The sequence below is a fragment of the Opisthocomus hoazin genome, chromosome 8 (genome assembly GCF_030867145.1).
Source record: "Opisthocomus hoazin isolate bOpiHoa1 chromosome 8, bOpiHoa1.hap1, whole genome shotgun sequence".
Lineage (NCBI taxonomy): Eukaryota > Metazoa > Chordata > Aves > Opisthocomiformes > Opisthocomidae > Opisthocomus > Opisthocomus hoazin.
In genome coordinates, this window is record NC_134421.1 from 30,694,024 (window position 1) to 30,715,711 (window position 21,688).

Consider the following 21,688-nt stretch of genomic DNA (forward strand, 5'->3'; position numbering starts at 1 on the left):
GCAGCAACTGCTCCTGGAGCACTGCAAATCTCCGATGGACATCTTCAGCACAGAATGTCTTCTTTTTTAAAAAAGAAAGTACCTTCCCTGGTCTTAACCAGACAAGTCAAGCGGTGGTCAGCAGTCGAGCTTGGGGCCAGCCTCTCCAGAACCATTGCTTGGGGAAGGGGAGAACAGCATCAACAATTCTCAACGTCGGTATCGAACCCACACCCAGCAGAAAACACAGAGACTTTTTTCTCCCCATTAGGTGCGCTCTTAAGTCTTAGCCTTTTACCTTTATACATACTGCTGGTTATAAATACTCTGATTAAACTCAAGCTTGGTTACCTTGATTCTACTCAAAATCTAACCTTTAGCACGGACCAGAAGAGTCAAGGGATTCTGTGTCCTGCGAGTGCCACCTAAAAGCACACACCTCGGTCATACCTCCTAGCCCTCTGTGGATGCCTTGTTTACCCACAGAACACCTCAAGTGTCATTAAATCTGTACATTTGACAACCCAAAACGCTCCCTGGAAGGAATTCTCCCTTAAGAAATGTTACCTTGCCAGCATGCTTCGCTGAAAAGAGTATCTAATTAGTGAACGGTAACTCTAACTGGTAGTACAGAGGTGTCCTTTACCAAAATCTAGTGTAATAGTTCACAGGATTTCACATCAGCACAAAATTGGGTGCATGCTATCTTTAAGACACCCATAAATCTTTCCAGAAAGACTTAACTAAAATAAGATGCAAGACAGCAGCTATTTTCTCACGGTACGGCTTCTGAAAGGGGACAGAAACAACACTGTGCGAAATCACATCCCAAGTCAAGACAAACACTGCATCTAAGAGTCAATATTTATTTGATTAATAACTTACAAAATTTAACAGATTTAATTTATGTAAGGAGAGCTAATTTATTAAACATTTTACAGATATTTTGTTCACAATGTAATACAACAAGATCTCGACAGTATTAAAATAATACTTGGCACAGTTATAAATAAAGAATATACAAAAAAATCCATAGCTTAAAATGTAGTGATGCTGTTTTACACATCAATTGGAAAAAAAAATAAATCTGGTGGACATCAAAGAATACAGAAACCTGCAAAGAAACAGCACATGTTTAGGGCCAAGACAAAATTCCCATTTGTTCTACCTATGTCAGATTAAGTTGATCTGATCTGCTGTTGGTCTGGATCAGCTCTGTTAAGTTTCAGAAGCAATGCAGTTTTGGTTCAACAGGTGACTGTAAGTTTGATAACTTGACAGAAAAATGCTGCATAGTTGGCTCCCCCCTGCTTGATTTTATGATTTCACATCAAGCGATTCAGTGTTACTCAAGACAAGTCACATTTTGCACTGGAAACTTCACACATCCCAAACCCATATATGCAAGTTAATTTTCACAGCTGCCTACTATTGCCCAAAGTCTGCAGGTCTCAACAAAACTGTCACCAGAGAGCTATTAACAAGTAAATAGTGCAGAACTCACTACGTATTACCAAAGATCACCTCTTCTTTTGCAAACACTTTTGACATGGACTGCATGACACAATTCATGGCAGTTAATGCTACTGGGCAACGAAAACCAAAACTTCTCACGTACTGAACCGCTCTTCTGGTGCTAGGCGGTATTTAATAAAGTGGACTGAAGTTCTTCGAGTGACCCAACCCCCAGCAGAAACGTGAAAAAAACCCAAAACCCTTAACAAATATGCAGAACATTACTGGTGATTAAAACAAACAATACTGTAAAGTCTTCATGCTTTTCTGCAATTAGAAAAAATAAATACGAATAACTGATGTCAACTGTTTTCACTGAAATAAAACGTATCTTGGTTAGGATTACAAATTTTGTCTGACAAAACCAGCAAAAGTATCTTGCCACCCCTACACCCAAACCTCTCCTATTAAAACTGTGTCCAAGACGATGTTGATTTTTCCAGTATTAAACATTCAAGTACTCTAATGCTGCATTTCTGTAAATCGTGATATCTGGTACTTGCAAACTAAGTGTGTGTCTTGAGATCAATGAACAACTACAGAAAAAATGTTTCCTTGCAAATACTGAACATCAAATATTTACAGTTTCACTGCTCCTCTTACTAAGGCAAGGGCCGGGAATACCACTAGATTGCTTTATTACCTGTAATCTGCATTTTACAGAGAACGCTAATTTTGCCAAGCATCAAACATGCAGTGAATTTGCAGGGCTTAATGCCTATTAACAGCAATATTGAACATCACTAAAAAGCTCATTAGATACCTTCCTACACTTTTTTGGTTGAATAAAATGAAAATGAGCAGCTTTAAATACACTAAACACACACTCACGGAGAGAAAACTATTTGATAAATTACTTATATACAGATACACATTCTTTACACTGGTCTCGGACATCTGCTTTCAGGTCCCTCCCCGAACTCCCCTCACAGGTTTCTCGAACCATTGGGTTGCTACAGCACTTAGAAGAGAACTAACCTGATTCTCAGTCTCTCTGTAAACAATAGTTAAGGAAGCAGTGAACAATTCACTATGAGTTTACGAAAACACTATAACAAAAATCAGTGCATCACATTCAAGAAAAGCCCCTTTGGAATGCAATTTCAGATCATTCCTTACCTTCCAAACACATCTGTAGCATGAGAACTTAACAAAAGAAATTAAGGGTGATTTACACGTGCCAATACACCATCATCTTCAGAATATTGAATTACATTTTCTGTGAGCGCGTGCCATTATGGGGATTTCAAATTTTTTTTTAAAGTTTGGTTTCCATTATTTCACATCCAAACAAAATAAGCATTTCAGACAACTTCAGGTTCTTCTTCTGCAGTTGCATTCAACTGAAAACTATCTTGTCTTTTTATAATTGAGATTTTTGCTTTCACATCTGTGGTTTCCCCCATGTTCTCTTCCAACATGTCTCCAATTACACTACCCTGCACTGTATGAGGACCAAACCTAACACCGAAGCATTGCTAGTTTGTAAGTTGCTTATACAATAACTTCAAAGACAATTAATTTTCTTCCACTTTTTTCCTGAACGTTATATGCTGTAATCTACGTTTACAGGTGTATCATGCATTTAAGCAGGGCTTTAACTTTGATGGAAGAGCTTTCCTTATTTGCACAATTGTTGATTTCAGACTACATCATCTCAGAGCAGGGTTATTACAAGTATTTCGTTGTACCACTCACTGGTGGCAAAAACAATCACCGCAAAATGTGGGCAACACATTTGTTCTTGACATTATCTGACGTGCCCTACTGCTATAACTTGACACATTACGGGGGATTCCTACCACATGATGTTTACAACAGCATTGAAAAGCACGTTTTTCAATGTGCATAATACTACAGAAAATCTGTATTTAAAAAAATCACACCACAGGACCTACAACATAGTGACTGGTGAACTCTGCATCATGAAATTTAGTTTTATATTCTAGATTCTTGTTTCAGTGGAATTATTCATATTGGGAAATCAATTTTTCTGCTCAGCACAACGTTAACTACTTATGTCAATACTTCAATAATCTCATGTTCCATTGTGAAAGACCTTAAACAAAAAAAGCCAATAATAAATACTGTGAATACGCTGTCGCGAGTAATCCTCATGTTAAGAACTGTTAAAATCCCTTTTTGATCTTCCTCCTCTTCCTTATCAGGTTTGGCAGTTTATTCTGTCCATTTTTACTTCTGTTAATAAAATTCTGATGAAGAGAAGGTACCTTAAGATTCATCATCAGCCCTACACATAGCATGCTACTCTTCAAGGGATGCGGATTCGAGAGAGAGAGAAAATTTTTCAGGCACCACTCAGATATGATATGCTCACAGGATGAAGGTGGTGCTACACTAGCTGGTAGCCTGATCCTGAAGTTTGGTCGTATTCTATTGTATACTGCCTCGTCCAGTCCACGATAACAGGCCGAAAAAGACCACAGCATCTGAATTCAAAGAAGTCTATAACGTTCCTTATACATCCATGGCTAAAACCAAAACAAAAACACGTATTAGTAAGCAGTATCATAGCTCATCTAACAAAGCACAACATTTTTTGTCTGCCTACAAATTTGATTCTTCACCCTTTAAGCTCCTAACTGTAGAAAACCAATTCAGTTACGAATTATCTTAGTGCTTGCTGATAAGCAAGTTCTGAAATAAGAAGTAGTCACCAGACTGATGAATATTTGATCCTTGGACACAAGATGCTACCTTTCTTCCACTATCTACCAAAACTGTGTGGAAAATGTAACATGTTATTGGCAGTGCACCATCATGCAGCCCAGCATGGTAATTCAGATCCCTTTCTAAAAGGAAAGTTGTATTGTATAGATGGACGCAAGATGAAACAGCACATAGTGAATGTCTTCCTAGAATAATTTCCATTTCTATTAATATCTATTTCTGTCATACATACTGGTTCACCAGCTGCAGGTCTAAGATCAGTTAAGTACCTAGACAACACAAAATTAAGAAAGCACTATCTGAATTAAATGAACTATTCCAGGACTTTCTGCTGCTGAATCAATGAATTGACAAATACTTAAGATACCTACATCAAAACTCCAACACACTGGTCTTTTTTAACTTAATTACATATGGGCTGAATAGATCATAGTTTTCTGGAAGAGAAGATGGTTTTATGATAGATGCAAGAGCAGGTCTAAGCAACACGGAGATGACAACCACTTGATGTCAATACTTGACACCAAGTCAGTTATTTTTGACATCTGGTGTTCTTTTCAAGAGTCATTTTTATAATATCAGCTCTTTCAGTGAAAATGGTTTGTGAATATGACGTTAATTGGGGGACAAAACCAGCAGTTGTTTCCTATCCTGTGTACCACCCTGTGTTCTTCAGGCAAAATAATGATCTGGTTTTGTTACAACTCTATTCTGTAGGAAGACTATAACCACACAGAGATGCCTGCCTGCTTCTCACTGAAAGTTTTGTATGGAAAGATACTAAAAAAAGAGATCACACAAATTTCCCTTCTAGCACAAAAATCAAACTGCAACAATAACTCCTACCTCCTGTTCCTCTGGCTGTCACCTGAAAGAGCAGCAGCTCGCACAGGAGACACAGCTTATGCAGCGGGATGAGACACGCTTCTGTCCTTTTCGCTGCTCCTTTTGTAACGTGCCCTCATTTATTTCCTGCTTTGGCTCCCCAAGCTGCTCCATGCCACCATACTCCCATGCCAGTGCTATTTCATCCCTGAGCCCCGCTCTTTCAGCTTGCGCCCTCGTCACTACCGAAATCAGAATCCTTACCCACCCTTTACATACTGACACCCAAAAGCCCATGTCTCACCCATGCACCACCCACTTTAGTCCTGCTCCATTCCCCACAAATAGCTTTGCCCATGCTCTTCCTCCCGAGCAGGAAAGAAGCGCTGCCTCTTTTCTCACGGAGAAGAGAACAAGGGGAGGTACTGCACGGAGCACATTCAACAGCACATTAAACGTAAATCAGGAGAGACTTCCTGGTGTGGAAGTGAAGATCCAGCTCAACATCGACACCATGCAATAAGCAACTGCATCTGGTTGGGGCATCTGATTTATAAAGAGGGTATTTGTTTCCCCATAAACTCGACAGCAAAATACGATCACTGCTGGGAAGCATTATTTTGTGTGTTTATGCATCCCTGTCTAGAGTCACTACAAAATGTTTACCAATTCCTTTAACTAGGTAGAATGTGTTACTGTAAAAACCGCTGACAGATTCAGCCTTCCAAGTAGTGGAAATACTTTAAAAGCACTTAGCTACGTTCTGTTTCAACAAGTTGCACAATTCAAACTTACGCAAGGCTACACAAATAAGAAATATATTTACACTTTAAAACTTACTTGAATGGGCTTTCAATAGATGTGGTTGTAACTTTAAAGTGCTTGTATCTTCTGGCATTCATTCTTTCATTTGTAGTGATACCTAAGCAAGATATCTGAAGACAGGAAAAAGAGTAAGCAGTTTAGCTCATGTGAAAACAAGCAAACAAGCCCTGCATGAGCCAGACTGAAAAAGGAGGACCAAATTTACTACTTTATATTCCTCCCTTTGAAGGAGGAATTTCTGTATGGGGAAATTATGAGGTCCCAGCAAAAGACACCATATAACAGCTATACCAGATTGTGCAAAAAGGTTTAATTTTGAAAGTGATCAGAAATAAGTCATGATCACTGAATAAACTGTGACTTCTCAGTTCATGAGAGAAAGATGCCTTTACTATATTGTCAGCTGAAGTGTACCATAAATAATAGATTCAGGAGTTACTTTACACAACATTTGAACCACTTTCTTTTCCTCTTGACATTCTGGTTATAGCTCCAGTAATGTATTTTTCCCCATTTATAAATTTGTTGCAGTAGCATAATTTTTCTGTCCACAAGACAAAAAGATGACCAGAAAAGAAGTGGCTTGTTTTCACCTTTTTACAGAATCATTTGGCCCAAAGGCTATGATTTTCTGTAACAGCTTTCCAACTACGTTAGCCTAAAAGGGTATCTTAGGTAAAACCAGAGTTTACTGTCATGTGATATAATTGGAAATAAAAATGTGAGAAATCCCTTTGCAGCCCTATACTACAGGAAGATAAAATCTTGTAATTCCTAGAGAAATATACAAAGTCCACTCTACTGCACGTTACAAAAGCAAGAACATTGAGAGAGTTAAGTTTGGGCTGGCTTGCCTCATGTGGATGTACTCAGTATCTCCAGCATTTTCTTTGCCTCTGTGAAACCCAGTGAAGTTTTATGCCTACATATATAAATAGTCTGCTTTTGAAGGAGGCAGGAGGGTTGGACTAGATGACCCACAGAGGTCCCTTCCAACCGCTACCATTCTGTGATTCTGTGATTTTAAATTACTTTTCTAAGATAGTAGGTAGTGTTTTTGCAATAACCCTGGCCAGTTCAATAAGAAAGACGAGTTCAAACTTTATGATGGAGAGGGAAAAAAAAAAAGCAGCAAGAGCAGGTGCTGTGCAGTTGCAAATCAAAAAAGGCAATTTAGAGAATATAAATTTCATTATTACAGCAAACTTCAAAGAGATTTATCAAGAACAATCCTAAGTTTTCTATGCGTAAAACTCCAGGAAAACTTAGTAATACGACTGTGTGTTCAGTATTAATTTTTCCAGGATTATGAAAGAACTCAAATGCTAGAATTCTTTTGCTTAATTACACTCATGATACAAAATATTATAAGATGTATTTTTCCAAGTGGCATAATTCAAAGATTCATCTGTACAGAGATAGTATTAACAGGAATCCTCAATGGGGAACTTAATGGATCACAATACAAGTATGATGGAAGGCTCTCTGGAAAGGTACACGCTTATTCTGCTACAGAAGTCTGGTGGGTTAGACTGCTTTGAAAGCCACCTGAATTATACATACTTACCTCAGCTAATTTGTCTTGGGCAGGAAAGACCTCTAAAAGACTGAATGGCTCTCACTCAGCCATAGAAGATTTTGAAATTGATGTACGTTGTAAATGATGAATATTGTAGAGAAAGGAGGACAAAACTTAAATTTCCTGAAAAGTTTTACCTAAGCCTTAGAGGATTCTTTTTATTTCCAGGATGTCTGGAAACATTAAATCAGCAAGTCTCACGGTTTGTTAATGACAAGTCATACTGAAAGACTTTCAAGTCACTCTTAAAGGCTTTCAGTATGACTTGCCTTTCCTTAAAAAGGATAAAGAAAATCTCGGGTTTGGTCAGATTACAGTACAGTAATGTGATCACAAATCACACCGAAGCAGTGTAAGAAATGACTGCATCCCCTTTGAAGTTACCACCCTCTTTCTGCTAATGACCTACTGCATTATTCCAAGTTTGACCCACAGATCTTATCGTCTATTAGTCTTTATTGCCTTTCTCTGGTCTGTTTTGCCTTTTTGTCATTCTGAGAATGGAAAGCAGGAATTAGGTATTTTAATCTCTTGCAAACAAAAGCCCACAAGTGAATGATGCCTAATATCCAGAGACAACAATGCCTGTCTCCTGTAGCATGGGAGAGAGACTCAGCGCTTGTTCTTCCATGATGAACATTAAATTTAAATGACAGAACTATTTGATATTCTTATGTCACTCCCAAGAGTCAGCATTACAAATAAAGTGGTCTTCATACCTGATACATCTGACACATGAGTAACACAGCCACCCACATGAAGTGAAAAACACTGTTTAGAAACATCCAAAACATCCACGGAGAACAGGTAGCAATCTGTGTAATATAGGTCCAAAATCCATCCTTTGCGTAACTTGTCTCACAGTGGAAACCCCAGTCTAGAGAAAAAACAAAGCGTCAAAAACCATTCAGAAGATTGAAGATATGTTTATTGTACATCAACATAATGCTCACATTAGAATGTACTAAATTAAATAAGAAAGTGTGTGCCAAAATAGTTTTACTTGCTCACTCTTCCTTTCCCAACTCCTTGAATACATAACATATGCACACACTTTGCTGTGATGAGGAAAAAAAATCTGAGACACAGAAAACACCATCTTCTAACTTAAAATATGCAATACAGTCAATTATTAATACGCAGTTCAACTCCAGAATAAAAATATCAAAAACTCTCATAAGGCAGAAATCTGTAAAAATCCATACCAGGAGATAAAGTATTTACAAGCAATTTTTAAAAAGCAAAACCACCACATTTACTCACAAGAGATACATCCATAAATCATCCAGCAGATCATAAAAAGCAAGAAGAACAGGTATCCCATAAAATAGCGATGGTTCCCTGCTCCTAAAGTCACACAACAACAGGGATCACATTACTACACTTTCAGAAGAAAGACAACACAACACCAGAAAGTTTAATTGCTTGCTTAGAAGTACTGCTTATTATTGTATACAGAAACATTACTTTCCAACATCAAGCCAATGTAACTTTAAGACAGTGAAATTAGCTGGTTTACTTCTTTTGTGGGTTTTTTTCCTACTTCTCAGACAACAAAGCAGGTCTGATTTTCTTCAATTTCTGTCACATTACAGCTGCAATTCACACAAATGCATTTCATTTGTAACCTCTTTCATGAACTAATTGAATTTTTGATAGACAATATTTAGAACAATGTTGGTGACAGCTGCTGCAGAGCCCTGAACAGCCAGTGATTATGCATCAATAAATACTTTTAAAATCCCATTAAAGAATTGTCAGACTGCAGAGTTCACTTTCTTAAAAGAAATAGAAATATGAATAAATATACAACCTCCCTTGATAACAAGCTAACTCACAACTTATGCATAAACCTGCTTGATGAAGCTAACTAAAAATAAAATACCTAATACATGTATTTGTTTTACAAGTTCTAACTGAACAGACGAGACCTAACAACCTGGCTAAAACAAATGAATGCGATAAAACCCATTCTGCTTAAGATAGAATTTAAATGCAAGAAAATTCAATTACTAAAAGACTGATCTATTTTTAACATTAATAGAGCTAAAAAGATGCCTTTTATGTGAGTACATCGTAATTCTGAAGTACTCAGCCTCCTTTCTGTTTGTAAAATATGTCCACTGTTGCACCCTTCCAACAGCTCTAGGCTGTAAACTAAACCCACAGAGATGATAATGGGCTACAAAAGATTTGGCTGTCATCACCTACCAGCACAGCATTTACTACTTCATTATGTCAAATGTTTTGCCTGCTAAAACAAGAGCATCCTCTGGAGGCAGAAAATAATCAAGTGCTTTTAGCAAGTGAACTGAAAGAGTATATAAATAAGAGATGAGGAAAAATACACATACAACACAAGCTAGACTAAACACAAGACATTTCCTTGAAAATCAAGTAAGTTCCTTCAGACATAAATTATGTTGTAACATGGCCTTCTATCACCTAAGAGCATATGAGAAACACTGTTGGGAATGTCCTTAAGGTATCGCTTTCATTTGCATTCTCAATTTCAGAACTGTTAAGCTTCACAGAAGACATTTTTTTTTAAAAGACAGAAGTTGAACGGTGACCTAGAGGTTCATCTGAGAGGCATCCGATGAGATGCTCCTCTCAGCAGCATCTTCAGTGCAACTAAACCAAATTCTGCTTAACGGGAAATCCATCTGCACTTGGTAAAAACATACATATAGCATTTAAAACTATAAATGAGATGGGTAAAATCTTGGTCACAGATCAAAAAAACACTTTGTAAAAAGAAAGTGGAGAAACAGCCTTTCTTCTGTATCTTAAATAAGACTGGGCAAAACACAGCACTAGTCTCTACAGTTTCACCCTGGACTGGCAGGAGCATACTCAGTTACCCTCCCCAGTCAAAACAAGACTGTAAGAATTGTTGCCGATTTCTTTTATATGGTTGTGCTCATATTATAACATAAGTAATAACATATAATCAAGATAACTGATTTTTTACTGATGTAGTTTTATTGCATGATTTAGATGCAATACAACTACATCAGTAAAATGGTTTGTTAATTTCTTCACTTTTTGGTGGTCTGTTAATTTCTTCCCTTTTTCCTACTTTTACCACCTTGGAGAACAATACTGGGGGGGAAAACTGATCATTATTCTAAACCATAAAATAACTTCTCATATACACAAGCCCTACCTTCTGAGTCACTGCTATCAGAACAATAATTCAGTACAATGTCAACATAACCCATGTGACATAATGGTTTAAAATTTGGTTCTAGCTCCTTTCACGCTATTACTTGAAAACAAAATTTCTGTGGCAAGTCTGCAGTTTGTGTTCGAAATGTAACTACAAGTTTCACAAAATCTGTTATTTCTCATTTTCAAACAACCAATTGTAAAAAACATCATGCCACTTTGATACTCCATTAAAAAGACAGGCATAATCACATTTACAGACTAGCTCACCGTAATTTTAACTAAAATTTTGTGGGTATGATGAAAATGATTTGCCCAAATTGCCAATTTATTTATTTTTCAAATAATCTGCACTTTCTGTCCATCTCTTCAGAGTGCTAAAAATGTTGTGTCTCAGTCTCTTTATGTGGCAAGTTCTATCCCCAAAGGATTCATTTTAGAGTGTCTGTACATACTCTTACAATATTTCTCAGTCCTATTTTCAGTAAAGTTCTTGTCCTTGTAAGACATTCAACGGAAGACTACATGAAACATTTTCAAATTCCACCTTTCCAGAAAGGCGTGATTCATATTTCCCTTTTGGGCAAACATACCATGAATGCTGTTTTAAGAATGGATTCTATTTTGTAATCCTGTGCTCAGAGTCACCATGTACCAGTCTGAGAGACAGAAAAGCCATATAAGGTCATCTACACCATCTCCCCCTCCAGTTCAGGGCTGTTCACATAGTGTGATTTCTAACGCTTTTATCCCAGCATACTTTCAAGCATCCTAATGTTTACTTTTACCTCCAGTTATACCAATCTGTACAAGACCACTAGTAGGAGGATTCTGTGTTTCCATCACCAGTGTTTTTCAAAAAACATTTCCTCCATTTAACTTAATCACACTACTCACATACACTCTTAATGCACACAAACTAAGGTTTTTTTCTCCCCAGCTGTTTTTTATGCTTTTTGAGTTTCCAAATCAAACACTGGAACTTTCTATCACATTGACTAGTAACTCCTCAGCCCTCTTACACACCAAACTGTCATTAAACAATCCCCAAAACCTAAGCCTATGATACCCTGCCTTTTTTTAAATAAAAATTTCTTAGTTCTTCATTGTAAAACATCTAAAATACAAATTAAAAGTAACTCGGGTAGTAACATCAGTAGAAAACACAAAGTAGAAGGGAGTGATAAAAGCCCATCTCAATAAGGCTTCAGTGATGCTCAATTACCATTCAAATGACAAGACTGATTATTCTACTCTTGGATCACAAGTCCAAACTACTGTGACCACTCATTATTATATATATTTGGAAAGACTACAATGCAGAATTTATTTGCTGTCAGATGTCAATGAATCCATGTCCTAATTCTTCCCCATGATTAAACTTACCTCAGCTTGTGTCCTTAAAAAAAAACAAAAGCGCACGAAGCAAGCGGCACTCATTTCCTAGCTGTGAAGTTTTCTGCGCTCCCTGCATAATAATGGCTTTGAAATAAGTTTCTCAAAAAATTAAATGGGGAATAGTAGCATTAAGAGACTTTATTCCTGTTCTATATCTGTTCCTTTCATCATCACTGAGGAGAATAAATGACTACCTGGGGGGGGCAAAAAAGGAGAATACCTCAACAGGAAGTCATTCTGTATCTAACTGCTATGATCATTCCATTTTTGAATACGTATACTTTCCTATTAAATTAGAAAATTATCAAAGATGAAAATTTTTATCTTACATAATGGATAGCAGTTGTAGAACCAGTACACACCTTTCTGTGGACAGTAAAAATGCACTCAAGTTTTGCATCTTTTAATTATTAGAGTTTATGTTAATAAAAATATATAGATAGGAAACAGAATTAGACACAAAACAATTTTGAAGATGGGTGTACAACACGCAATACAAATGAGAATAATGCAGAGAATCAAATGTAGAAAAAAAAAAAGCAGCTCAGTAGGAAAATTCTTTTCCGTCTACCCAAAGTTCTCAACAGTTTTTCTCAGACTTTGGCAGAAGCCAACTCACTTTCACCATGAAACAAGAACACACAAAGCCCTGCATAGCATGCAGGGCTGACTTCAGAAGCTTCTTCCTTCTTATCTATTATGACAATATCATATTTTAGCAAGTTACTCACCTACACAGTTACCCACCCACGGGCAGTGGTGATCAAACTTTGCTATACATCGATTGCATACACCACAGTGTTTGGACCTCACTGGCTTCCGTATCTGTAATGGTTATTAACATTTGTTTAGAATAGTAAAAACCTCTGAAATATTTATATAGAAACCCCCCTCAATTTAAATGCAGTTTGATTTTTCTGCTGTTAACCTCTTAGAGAATTTCAAAGTTGATGCTAATGTTTAAAGCAATCTTAGCTATTAAGTTTGATCTGTATACTATTTAACACAAACATCTATGTATTTGGATTCTAGGATTTTTTCTTTTTATTCATATTAAGTTCTCCTATGCCCTCCAGCTATTGAGCTTTGTGTAGCAACCAGATTCATCTCAGCTTTTTAACAAAGAAAGTACAGAATGAGTTTGAGTTCCACGATTCTGTCAGTATCATTCGTAACTGAGCTCTAACATAAAGTGTTCCAGCTTATTTTCTAAAGACAGGAATATGACTCAAAAAATGGAACTCAGCGGAACTTAGAATGCTAAATTATGCCCAACAAATGTTTTTAAAGGTTATGTTTTGAAAGAAACATAAAATGGCAATAAAAGAACTGATATTAAGTGTTTTGAGATATACATATATATGCAAACATCATTTTTAAGCTGCTGCATCTGTACACAATTTTACAGATTCAGTTTTGGGAACATTAACATAATTCATGCTCTACATAGGTCAAAGCATTACACTGTAACACTGATAACTTTGATCATTTTATATTAACTAGTTATCTTCCTAAAAATGAAAGGCATTATATTTACCATAGTTACTTATTTTTCCCCCTTAAACAGTTATTTCCTCTTAAATTTTCTGTGGTGAAACTAAATATTAACTAGTCCAAGAAATGTATTTGCTCACAATTTGGCAAGCTTTACAAAAGTTAAGATTTTTTTTTCCTCCCAATTACTGCCAAATTGAGACATACTCTTGATTTTTGAAAAAAAAAAAAATTTGCTAGAAGCACCACATAATTTTACAGTGAGTTACAGAGGTATTGGAATGTCACCTGTGATTTTCGTAACTTATTATGTATATAATAACCAACCATCTTATTGTTGTAGGGTTTTTTTGCATACAGATTGAAAACACTGCTTAAACTAAAGATTGCAAATAAATCCTGCTCTTGAAATCGCATTATTAAGGCCAAAAATGTGTTCAGAATAGGAACATCTAGTTTTGGCTTAGCATAAAAAAAAAAAAAAAAAATCACTGCTGCAATTGATTAAATAATACACTACCAAACAGGTACTGCAGAATATACTGAGGTCCAGACTTCCCGTCTCTGCAAGTTCTACTATTGTCTGCAGATAAAAAGCAAAAAAAAAAAAAAAAAGAAATTAAAATTTAGCATATAAACAAATGATCACAATCATTGTAACAGCTGCTCCTCAGACTCAGGGTTGTGAAGTCTGTTCAGTTCAGGTTCTTTCTGTCTACACACAGGAACAAGTTAAATTCAGCTGAAACTGATTTTAAACCTACTTTGTTAAACCAATATACACATTTACTTCTATATTAGTTCTAGCTTATACTTCTTCCCACCCTATTTAGGTTTAATTAGAGAAAAAGCAAGCTTTTATTAATGTTGATACACCCACACAGTGATTAGCACCAGTTTGACTAAACTGTTGCTAAACTCATTAAAATTAATGTAGTTGACTTTCCAAACAGGAACACAAATAAATCTAGCTAGCAGGATCAGGCAGTCCAAAAACCTTGGACTACTAAGGTGGGTATCTTGACTGAAGCCGCCGATGTCTTCCTCCAAAATACTACATTTTATAATTGATGAAAAATTTATGGAAAGTTTTCCTCAAAATAACCAGTAAAAACTACAGGCAACAGTCCGGGGGTAGATCAGTGTCTTCATGCTTTCCTTGCTGATCGCCGGTAAATGAGGAACACGCTTTACAGTTTTCTAGCACTTCTTAACTAAGCTCTGAAAGTTGGACTATTTTTTCTCCTTGCTGACTGTATTTCCATTTGTTCTTGGCCCAGTATTCTTGCCTCCACTGCTGTAACCCTTCCGATCCCATATATCTACCATGATTTCAGTGCTGTTGATGGAGTTTTTGATACCTTAATATATTTTGGACAATTTCATAAATAATTCCTCTGATTTCAGTGGGACTGCATACCACAGCCTAATGAAAGGACACACAAAGTACTGTGCATGTTGTGATGCTCAGCACCGGACTTCTGTATTGTCCACAAGCAAGACCCCAAAGCTGAACAAGAGCAGATAAACCACTTAAATATAACTGTCCTTACAGATTATAGCATAGAGAGAACCAGGAGTACTCAAGTTAGAGTTACATTTCACTGCTTTGTAAATGCTGGGTCTATTTTCTGTGCTTCGGAACTATTAATATTTGATTGTAAAAACTTGGAATTGTTTATTTATTATTTATTTACTTATTTTAAGAGAGACGTGGGTTATTTTGTAGCACAGAAGAAAGGACATGACATATCAGAAAAATAAACATCTGAAATTGTTGCTTACTACTCATTTCCAAACATAGTTCGGTCATCTGGAATTAAAAGAATTTTTTTCATTGCTTATTCCAAAGCTTAACACTAAATGATTATAAAACATTCGGAGACATTACAAAACCACGCAAATGCAGTACACTGCACAAAGGTAAGACACACGCTCTGCAGTGGTGTCGCGAATGAGTGGTTAGGTCACTTATATGGTCACTCAGAGGTTTTGCAAGAAAAGATTTTACTGAATATTTAGAAAATGTGATCTTATACAGTTTGTTGGCAAGGTTCACTCTATTACTGCTTAACTGAATGGAATACAAAATCAAAGGGGGAGTTGAGTAGAAAATGATTTATACAGAGTGGAAAAAAAGTGTAAGGGATAGGAAGACCCTCCTGTTGAGTCACCAGGCTCGGAGTGGACCCCCCTGCTTTCTAAACTCCTTCTCAGAGAGGAACCTAGGTGCAACTGGATCCAGAACCAGCCTTAGACCACTGCGGTTTATGACTAAGCAATGTGCTTAGGCGGCAATTCAGGGTGCGCTCACAGTTTGAAGAGAGAAAGAGAATCGCAGGAATTTAGCAGCTATTAATCACTGTTTAACTTAGCATTTACTGAGTGAATAGAAAGCATTTGCTATTACAATCGCAGTAATAGAATATTATGTTTGAATCGATTCACACACATGTGCAATCATAAAAATTCCCCTTGAGTTCAGTGAAATACTTCAAATCAAATGATTTCTCAACGGGTGAAGGTTAAGGGTGAAGGAGATCAGCCCAGGTAGTTTGTGAGTGACTCTGAGAGGTGTCCCAGTCAGAGGGAGTTACTGGGCACACCCGCTGCAGACCAGAAGAGCTCAAAGGGCCTTCCTTGGTACTGCTGTTTGCAGGGTCTGAAGGTGATTGACTTTAGGCATCAGTAATTTTCCATCCTGGTCACAACTCACATGATGCAATCCTGATATTTAGACAGCAACTATACAATTCCAGTGCTGCCCAGAACGTACCAGACGGGTGCGACTCCCAGTAACAGGAGTTCCCGGCGTGGTCAAGGAGTGCCTGATGGGCCCAACTCACTGCTCTTGCACAAAGACAAGGGAAGCGCCAAGTCATCCCAATTCACTGCACACCAGCCAACTATTGCTGCGCTGCAAGCAAGAATACAATGTGGGCTGGTTCTGGGATTGCCGGGGGGGGGGGGGGGGGGGGGGGGGGCTGCACCACTACAAGTAGTTTATGCCCCTGATAACAGATTGTTTCACAATTTGGTTAGCTGCAATGTAAGAAATCCAAAACATTCATAGCCATATGCATCTGACTGAAGCTGTGTTTTACAACTGCTATCCGGTTCAGCAAGGCTTTTGTAACCACACTTAACTACTTCAGCAAGTAGATCAAATGAATTGCATGTTTGTGCAATTTGCTGAATCCAAACCAAAGTCCAGTTGCTCACTCTTCTATTTCATTTAGTCCAGTTGAAGGAAGAGAATTTAGTCTCAAATTTACTTTGGCAATAACAGAAAGGGAATGTGCACAGTAAAACTGCACACTGACTAACATAACTCAGTAATCACCTACTGGAGAAAACAAAAATAATTTAAGCTATTGCAACCATCTTTTTAAAGGCTATTGTATTTTCATTCCTAAATAAGGCCACAATTCCAAGGGGTCTGATGTCGAAGCACACAGGTGTTTTCACAAATGACCATGCAGTAGAAGCTCAAAATTCACTTTTGGTGGGATGTCAGCTTCAGGAAACAACCAAAATGAAAGAAACAAAATGATTCTGCTGCTTGTGTTATTTTGGCATATTCAATGCTTAGTTTGGCTGCTGAGAACAACGCACTTGAATTAAAAGGAATCAGAAATGCTAATAATAGTGTTATATAAAGTATTAGAAAGCTATTATTAGATCATCCGTATTTTCTCAAATATTTACAAAACCCACCCCAGATTGCCAGGGGTTTTAGTTGTTTTAGCCTCAAAATGTTTGTCAGTCTAATACTTCTAGACACAAAGGTAAGGAAAATTAGAGGTGCTTAAAAGATCGGCAAGTTTTTATAGAATCAAATTAATACTTTTTCCATAACGGGTTATTTGTTTCAGTGAGGTAAAACTCCAAAGCTTCCCATTTTCATTTTCACCCAACCACTTTTTAAGCTTTTTATCTTGAAAATTTAAGTTGCAATTTTGTTTTGTTACTCAAAACGAACTAAGTGCATCTTTGGACCAGTAAGACTCAAATATACATTCCAAAAGTAAAAAAAAGAAATCTGGAAGACAAGACTTTTCAACATTTTAGATATTTTGTTGTACAACAATTTATTGAAATTTCAGATACTGAAAGGCAAAATACTCTGACCAACTGCTGGAACGCTGCTGAAGAACAAGTCTGACATATCTCATGGCTTTACCTTTTTCTTTTGTTCTTCTGTGGCTTTGATGATTCCCGGATCAGACTTCCAGGATTTTCCAAAATTGTAGAAAAGTGCAACGCTATTAGCGAGGAATGGAAGATGTATAAAGAAAAAATTGAGATGTGTTTGAAGTCAAGGAATCTAAAGTTTAAAAACAAATTTCCTCTTGAAAATACCCACTGATAATTCTGAAATAAATAGATTTAATTTTTATGAATGTCCTTGGGTCACTGTCTTCTGAATTAACAAAATTCAGCACTGCTGTAAGAACTAGCTTGATAGTCAGTATTTTCTATTTCCCAAACATGAAAACTTACAACTGCTGTTCTCCATGAGGCATTTGTAAAGCACTTCTCCTTCTAAAGAATGAATAACGACAGTTCAGTTTTTGTAATTATTCTCTCTTTTAAATAAATCAAATTCCATGAAATTTATCTTCTTAAAAGTATTTCCTGTTTTCACAATAAACATTTCAGAGCTCTATTTATAAGACAGACATTTGACTGCCTCTGTCTTCAGTAGCTGGACATTCCCGTCAGATCACAGAAAGGACTGTTTCTAGCCATAGAAGGAATTGTGCTGCAATGACCACTGTTGCATGGCAATCACATCTCAACACCACTTATCTCCAAGAAAGGCACTGTCTGAAACCTGGTCCTATTATAAGGCAAAACTCATTTTACATCAAGGAAAGTTATTTTTAACATACTAAAGCATCCAATACTCACAAAACCACAGGCTTTAGTATTCTCTGGAAGTGTTTATAAATCAACCATCATATGAAGACAGAAAATAAGCATTAGTTTTAAAATACATTTCCTGTGTTGAATGACTTGCCATATAACATGCCTAGTCTTGCAACACTTGACATTTCTTCATAGAATTAAAACATTTCTTAGCAATGATGTTGATAAACCAAATACTTCAGACATGTCTCTTCCACAAAAAGTGGAAAATTATTCACTCTGATAAACCTAAAAAAAACCTGACCAACCTGACTAAAGATGCCTGTCAGGTGTCAGTCATAACTGCAAAGAGATGACGTATTTGACAAAGCTGTGGCGGCAGAAGCCTATACAGCATTATCCAGGCAAAAAGGGACACTTATTACTCAGGCACATATCACTGCACACCCAAATTACACTACATTCTGAGTAACTTAGATTATTATTTCTTAACTTAGATTAATATTTCTCTCTACTTCAGCACTTCTACTGTAATTAGAGTTTATTGTGTGTGTGGATTAAAAAACCCTGCATACAAGACAAAAACAAGCATTACACGGCAATCCGTAGTGAACTGGTATATTACACTTCAAAGACAACAAAAAAACACGTTTTGCATACTTTGAAGAAATCAGATTTTGAAGTGATCCCCATCCAACCTGGCCTTGAACACTTCCAGAGAGGGGGCATCTGCAGGTTCTCTGGGCAACCTGTTCCAGTGCCTCACCACCCTCACAGTGAAGAATTTCTTCCTTAAATCCAGTCTAAATTTACCCTCTTTCATCTTAAAGCCTCTACCCCTTGTGCTGTTACTACATGCCCCTGTAAAAAGTCACTCTCCAGCTTTCTTGTAGGCCCCCTTTAGGTACTAGGAGGTTGCTATATATATCTACAAGTATATTCTACTCTGCTTGACTTTGCTCTTGAAAAAAGTGTTTACTGAAGGCATTTAGCAGTATTAAGAAAAAAACTACATAAACCGTTGATAAACAAATCTCCATGGTACAGATACAAGCAAATATTAAATGAAAAAAAGACAGAATTTCTATAGAATAACAGCAAGTATCTCAAATCCTTCTACACTGCTGTTACAATGTAAAAGAACCTCTTAGTATGAATAAATACTAGTAAGGCCTCTGCCTGATTTCTGAAGTGCTAAGAAAGACTCATTGTTCATGTGAAATCTATCATGAATAACTTTTGTTTTCCTTCTGTTGGGGGGAAGAACTGGCTGTGAATTTCTAATAAAAGAAATATTGGCAAGTTAAGTTAAAATTTTAATCATGTACCTTATATAGTAGAACGCTAGTATTAATTCACTAAAAGCTAATTAATCTTTCTTCCAACAAGTTGTTTCCAGCAAATTTATAATAGGGGGGAAAACCCACCGGCTATACTATAACCTAAACACTCACAGTTCTATTTGAAACATTACAGATTAAAAGCTCTGACTTTAATATTTATACAACCTAATTTCTTCCTATTTTTCTTTTAAAATTACCTGCTGCCAAGAATAAGCTCATTCAGCTTATTTCTATAGCTAGAGAGATTAAATTTTCTTTAGAATACTAAAAGTATCACTGGGGTTTTTGCCACAACAGTGAAAACTGTTTTTTTCATTAAAAATACCTTAATCAGACATCCATTACAATAAATAAATGTACAACTGAAAAAAATTATAGGACCCATTCCTAATTATGATACATCATGTCTAGACTGTTAAAGAAGAGGATATTTATAACTGTAAAGTTTTGGAATTGTTATTTTACTGACTAGAATTCAGACAACCTGTACAATAAAGAAGCTGTCCATTTTCTGAACTTAGCCTTCCCCTATTTAACGCCATAAAATAGAGAGAGCATAAGAGACTCCCCACAGAGTCTAAGTTTTGACTTTCCTTTTAACACAGAGGTGTCAGATGAGTGCAATGCTGAGTGTGAATGGTGGCAGATAAGGTACTTCTGGGCTGAGGGTGGGAGATGTTGGGAGACTACATGAGAAAACAGAGTTAAGTACAGATGAGCAGTAACTATGTAAATGTAGAAAGACAGTGTCAGCAGTATTTTTCATTAGTGTATTAAAAAAACTCATTTCTCGTAAGTTTTAAGCAAAACTGGGGAGAAGGGATGAAAACCAACCAGACTTCGAAGGAGAAAGGAAAGTTAGAATTGTCTTTTCCAGGATATTTCTGGCATCTGATGTAGATAAACAACCCCAACTGTGGGATTCATGTCACTGACCTTAAATCACTAAGCATGCCTTCATACACAACAGAGAGGAACAACCTACGTCCAATCTATCTTCAATATCAAGATATTTAAATTAAATCAGAGAAGCAGTGCCCTACAGGTGGATATTTTTCTCCACTGTCTATGAAAGGAGCTTAAACAACTAACTTAGCTATGGATGTCCACACTAGAGGTATCCAAACCCATGTCAAAGCCCCCTCTGAAGTTTATCTCCAAAGAGATTTAAGCAACTTTGAGTTTCAGAACTCTCCATAGGCAAGAAACCCTTGTAGGTTTGCATTAGCTAGAGTAGGGTATCGGCACTCCAGAGAGAGTGCCTCGTTTTGTCCTAACATCCTCATTTACAATGACATAAGGAAAAATACATTACCATATTATTAAGAACTGCAAAATGCATGATATAGCAGGCATTCACCTTCTGCCCTGCCACTAATTTGCTGTCTTTTATGAGGTTTCCCCAGTTTTCCTTGCAAGAGACAAAGCAGAAACACCAATGAAACACTTGCTACTTTTAGTCCTGATCAACATCCTTTAATTATTAGAATAAAAGGCTGAAAATTATTAGAGGAAACCACTTGGAACCAAAAATACCATCTCATTAAAAAGAAAATTAAAACCAAACAAGCACTGCCCAACCCATGTGTGAGCTAAACACGTGATGAGCTAATTCTTCATCCTGAACTGCAGCCTGTTCCAAAGGGCCCAAAGCCAGGCAGCTTCCTGCTGTCACAGCTCCTCGTCACACAAGAATCTGCAACCAAGCCAGAGTACACGTTCTATACCAAGCTGCTCCCTTTCACTAACTGCAAATCCAGTAATAAAATCCGTTACTCCTAAAGAGAAAGATCTGCAGCCAGTGTCAGAGATCAATACATGCTAATGAACCTGCCAATTCATAACAGCCGTATATCTGGATCCAAGACTCCAGGTAGATACCAGCAGGTCGCTACAAAAGAAGCCTCATTTTACTAGGCATTTAGTAGACAAAATCCAATTTTAATCAACTGAAGCTCTGCATACGTCCAGCTCTCTACGTCCAGCTTCTATCTAA

At 36.9% G+C, this 21,688-nt stretch overlaps 1 protein-coding gene across 1 annotated transcript in view; it reads right to left on the bottom strand.

The window, feature by feature from the left end:
* Window positions 1-877: 877 nt before the first annotated feature.
* Window positions 878-21,688, bottom strand: part of ZDHHC17 (zDHHC palmitoyltransferase 17) — a 78,271-nt gene continuing 57,460 nt past the window's right edge. Inside the window, exons 11-17 of the mRNA XM_075428086.1 lie at window positions 17,661-17,783; window positions 13,998-14,060; window positions 12,715-12,808; window positions 8,678-8,761; window positions 8,134-8,291; window positions 5,851-5,945; window positions 878-3,986 (exon numbers count right to left, since the gene is read on the bottom strand). Of these exons, the coding sequence (XP_075284201.1) occupies window positions 3,848-3,986; window positions 5,851-5,945; window positions 8,134-8,291; window positions 8,678-8,761; window positions 12,715-12,808; window positions 13,998-14,060; window positions 17,661-17,783 (756 nt within the window). The 3' untranslated portion in view covers window positions 878-3,847. The remainder of the gene's footprint in view (window positions 3,987-5,850; window positions 5,946-8,133; window positions 8,292-8,677; window positions 8,762-12,714; window positions 12,809-13,997; window positions 14,061-17,660; window positions 17,784-21,688) is intronic.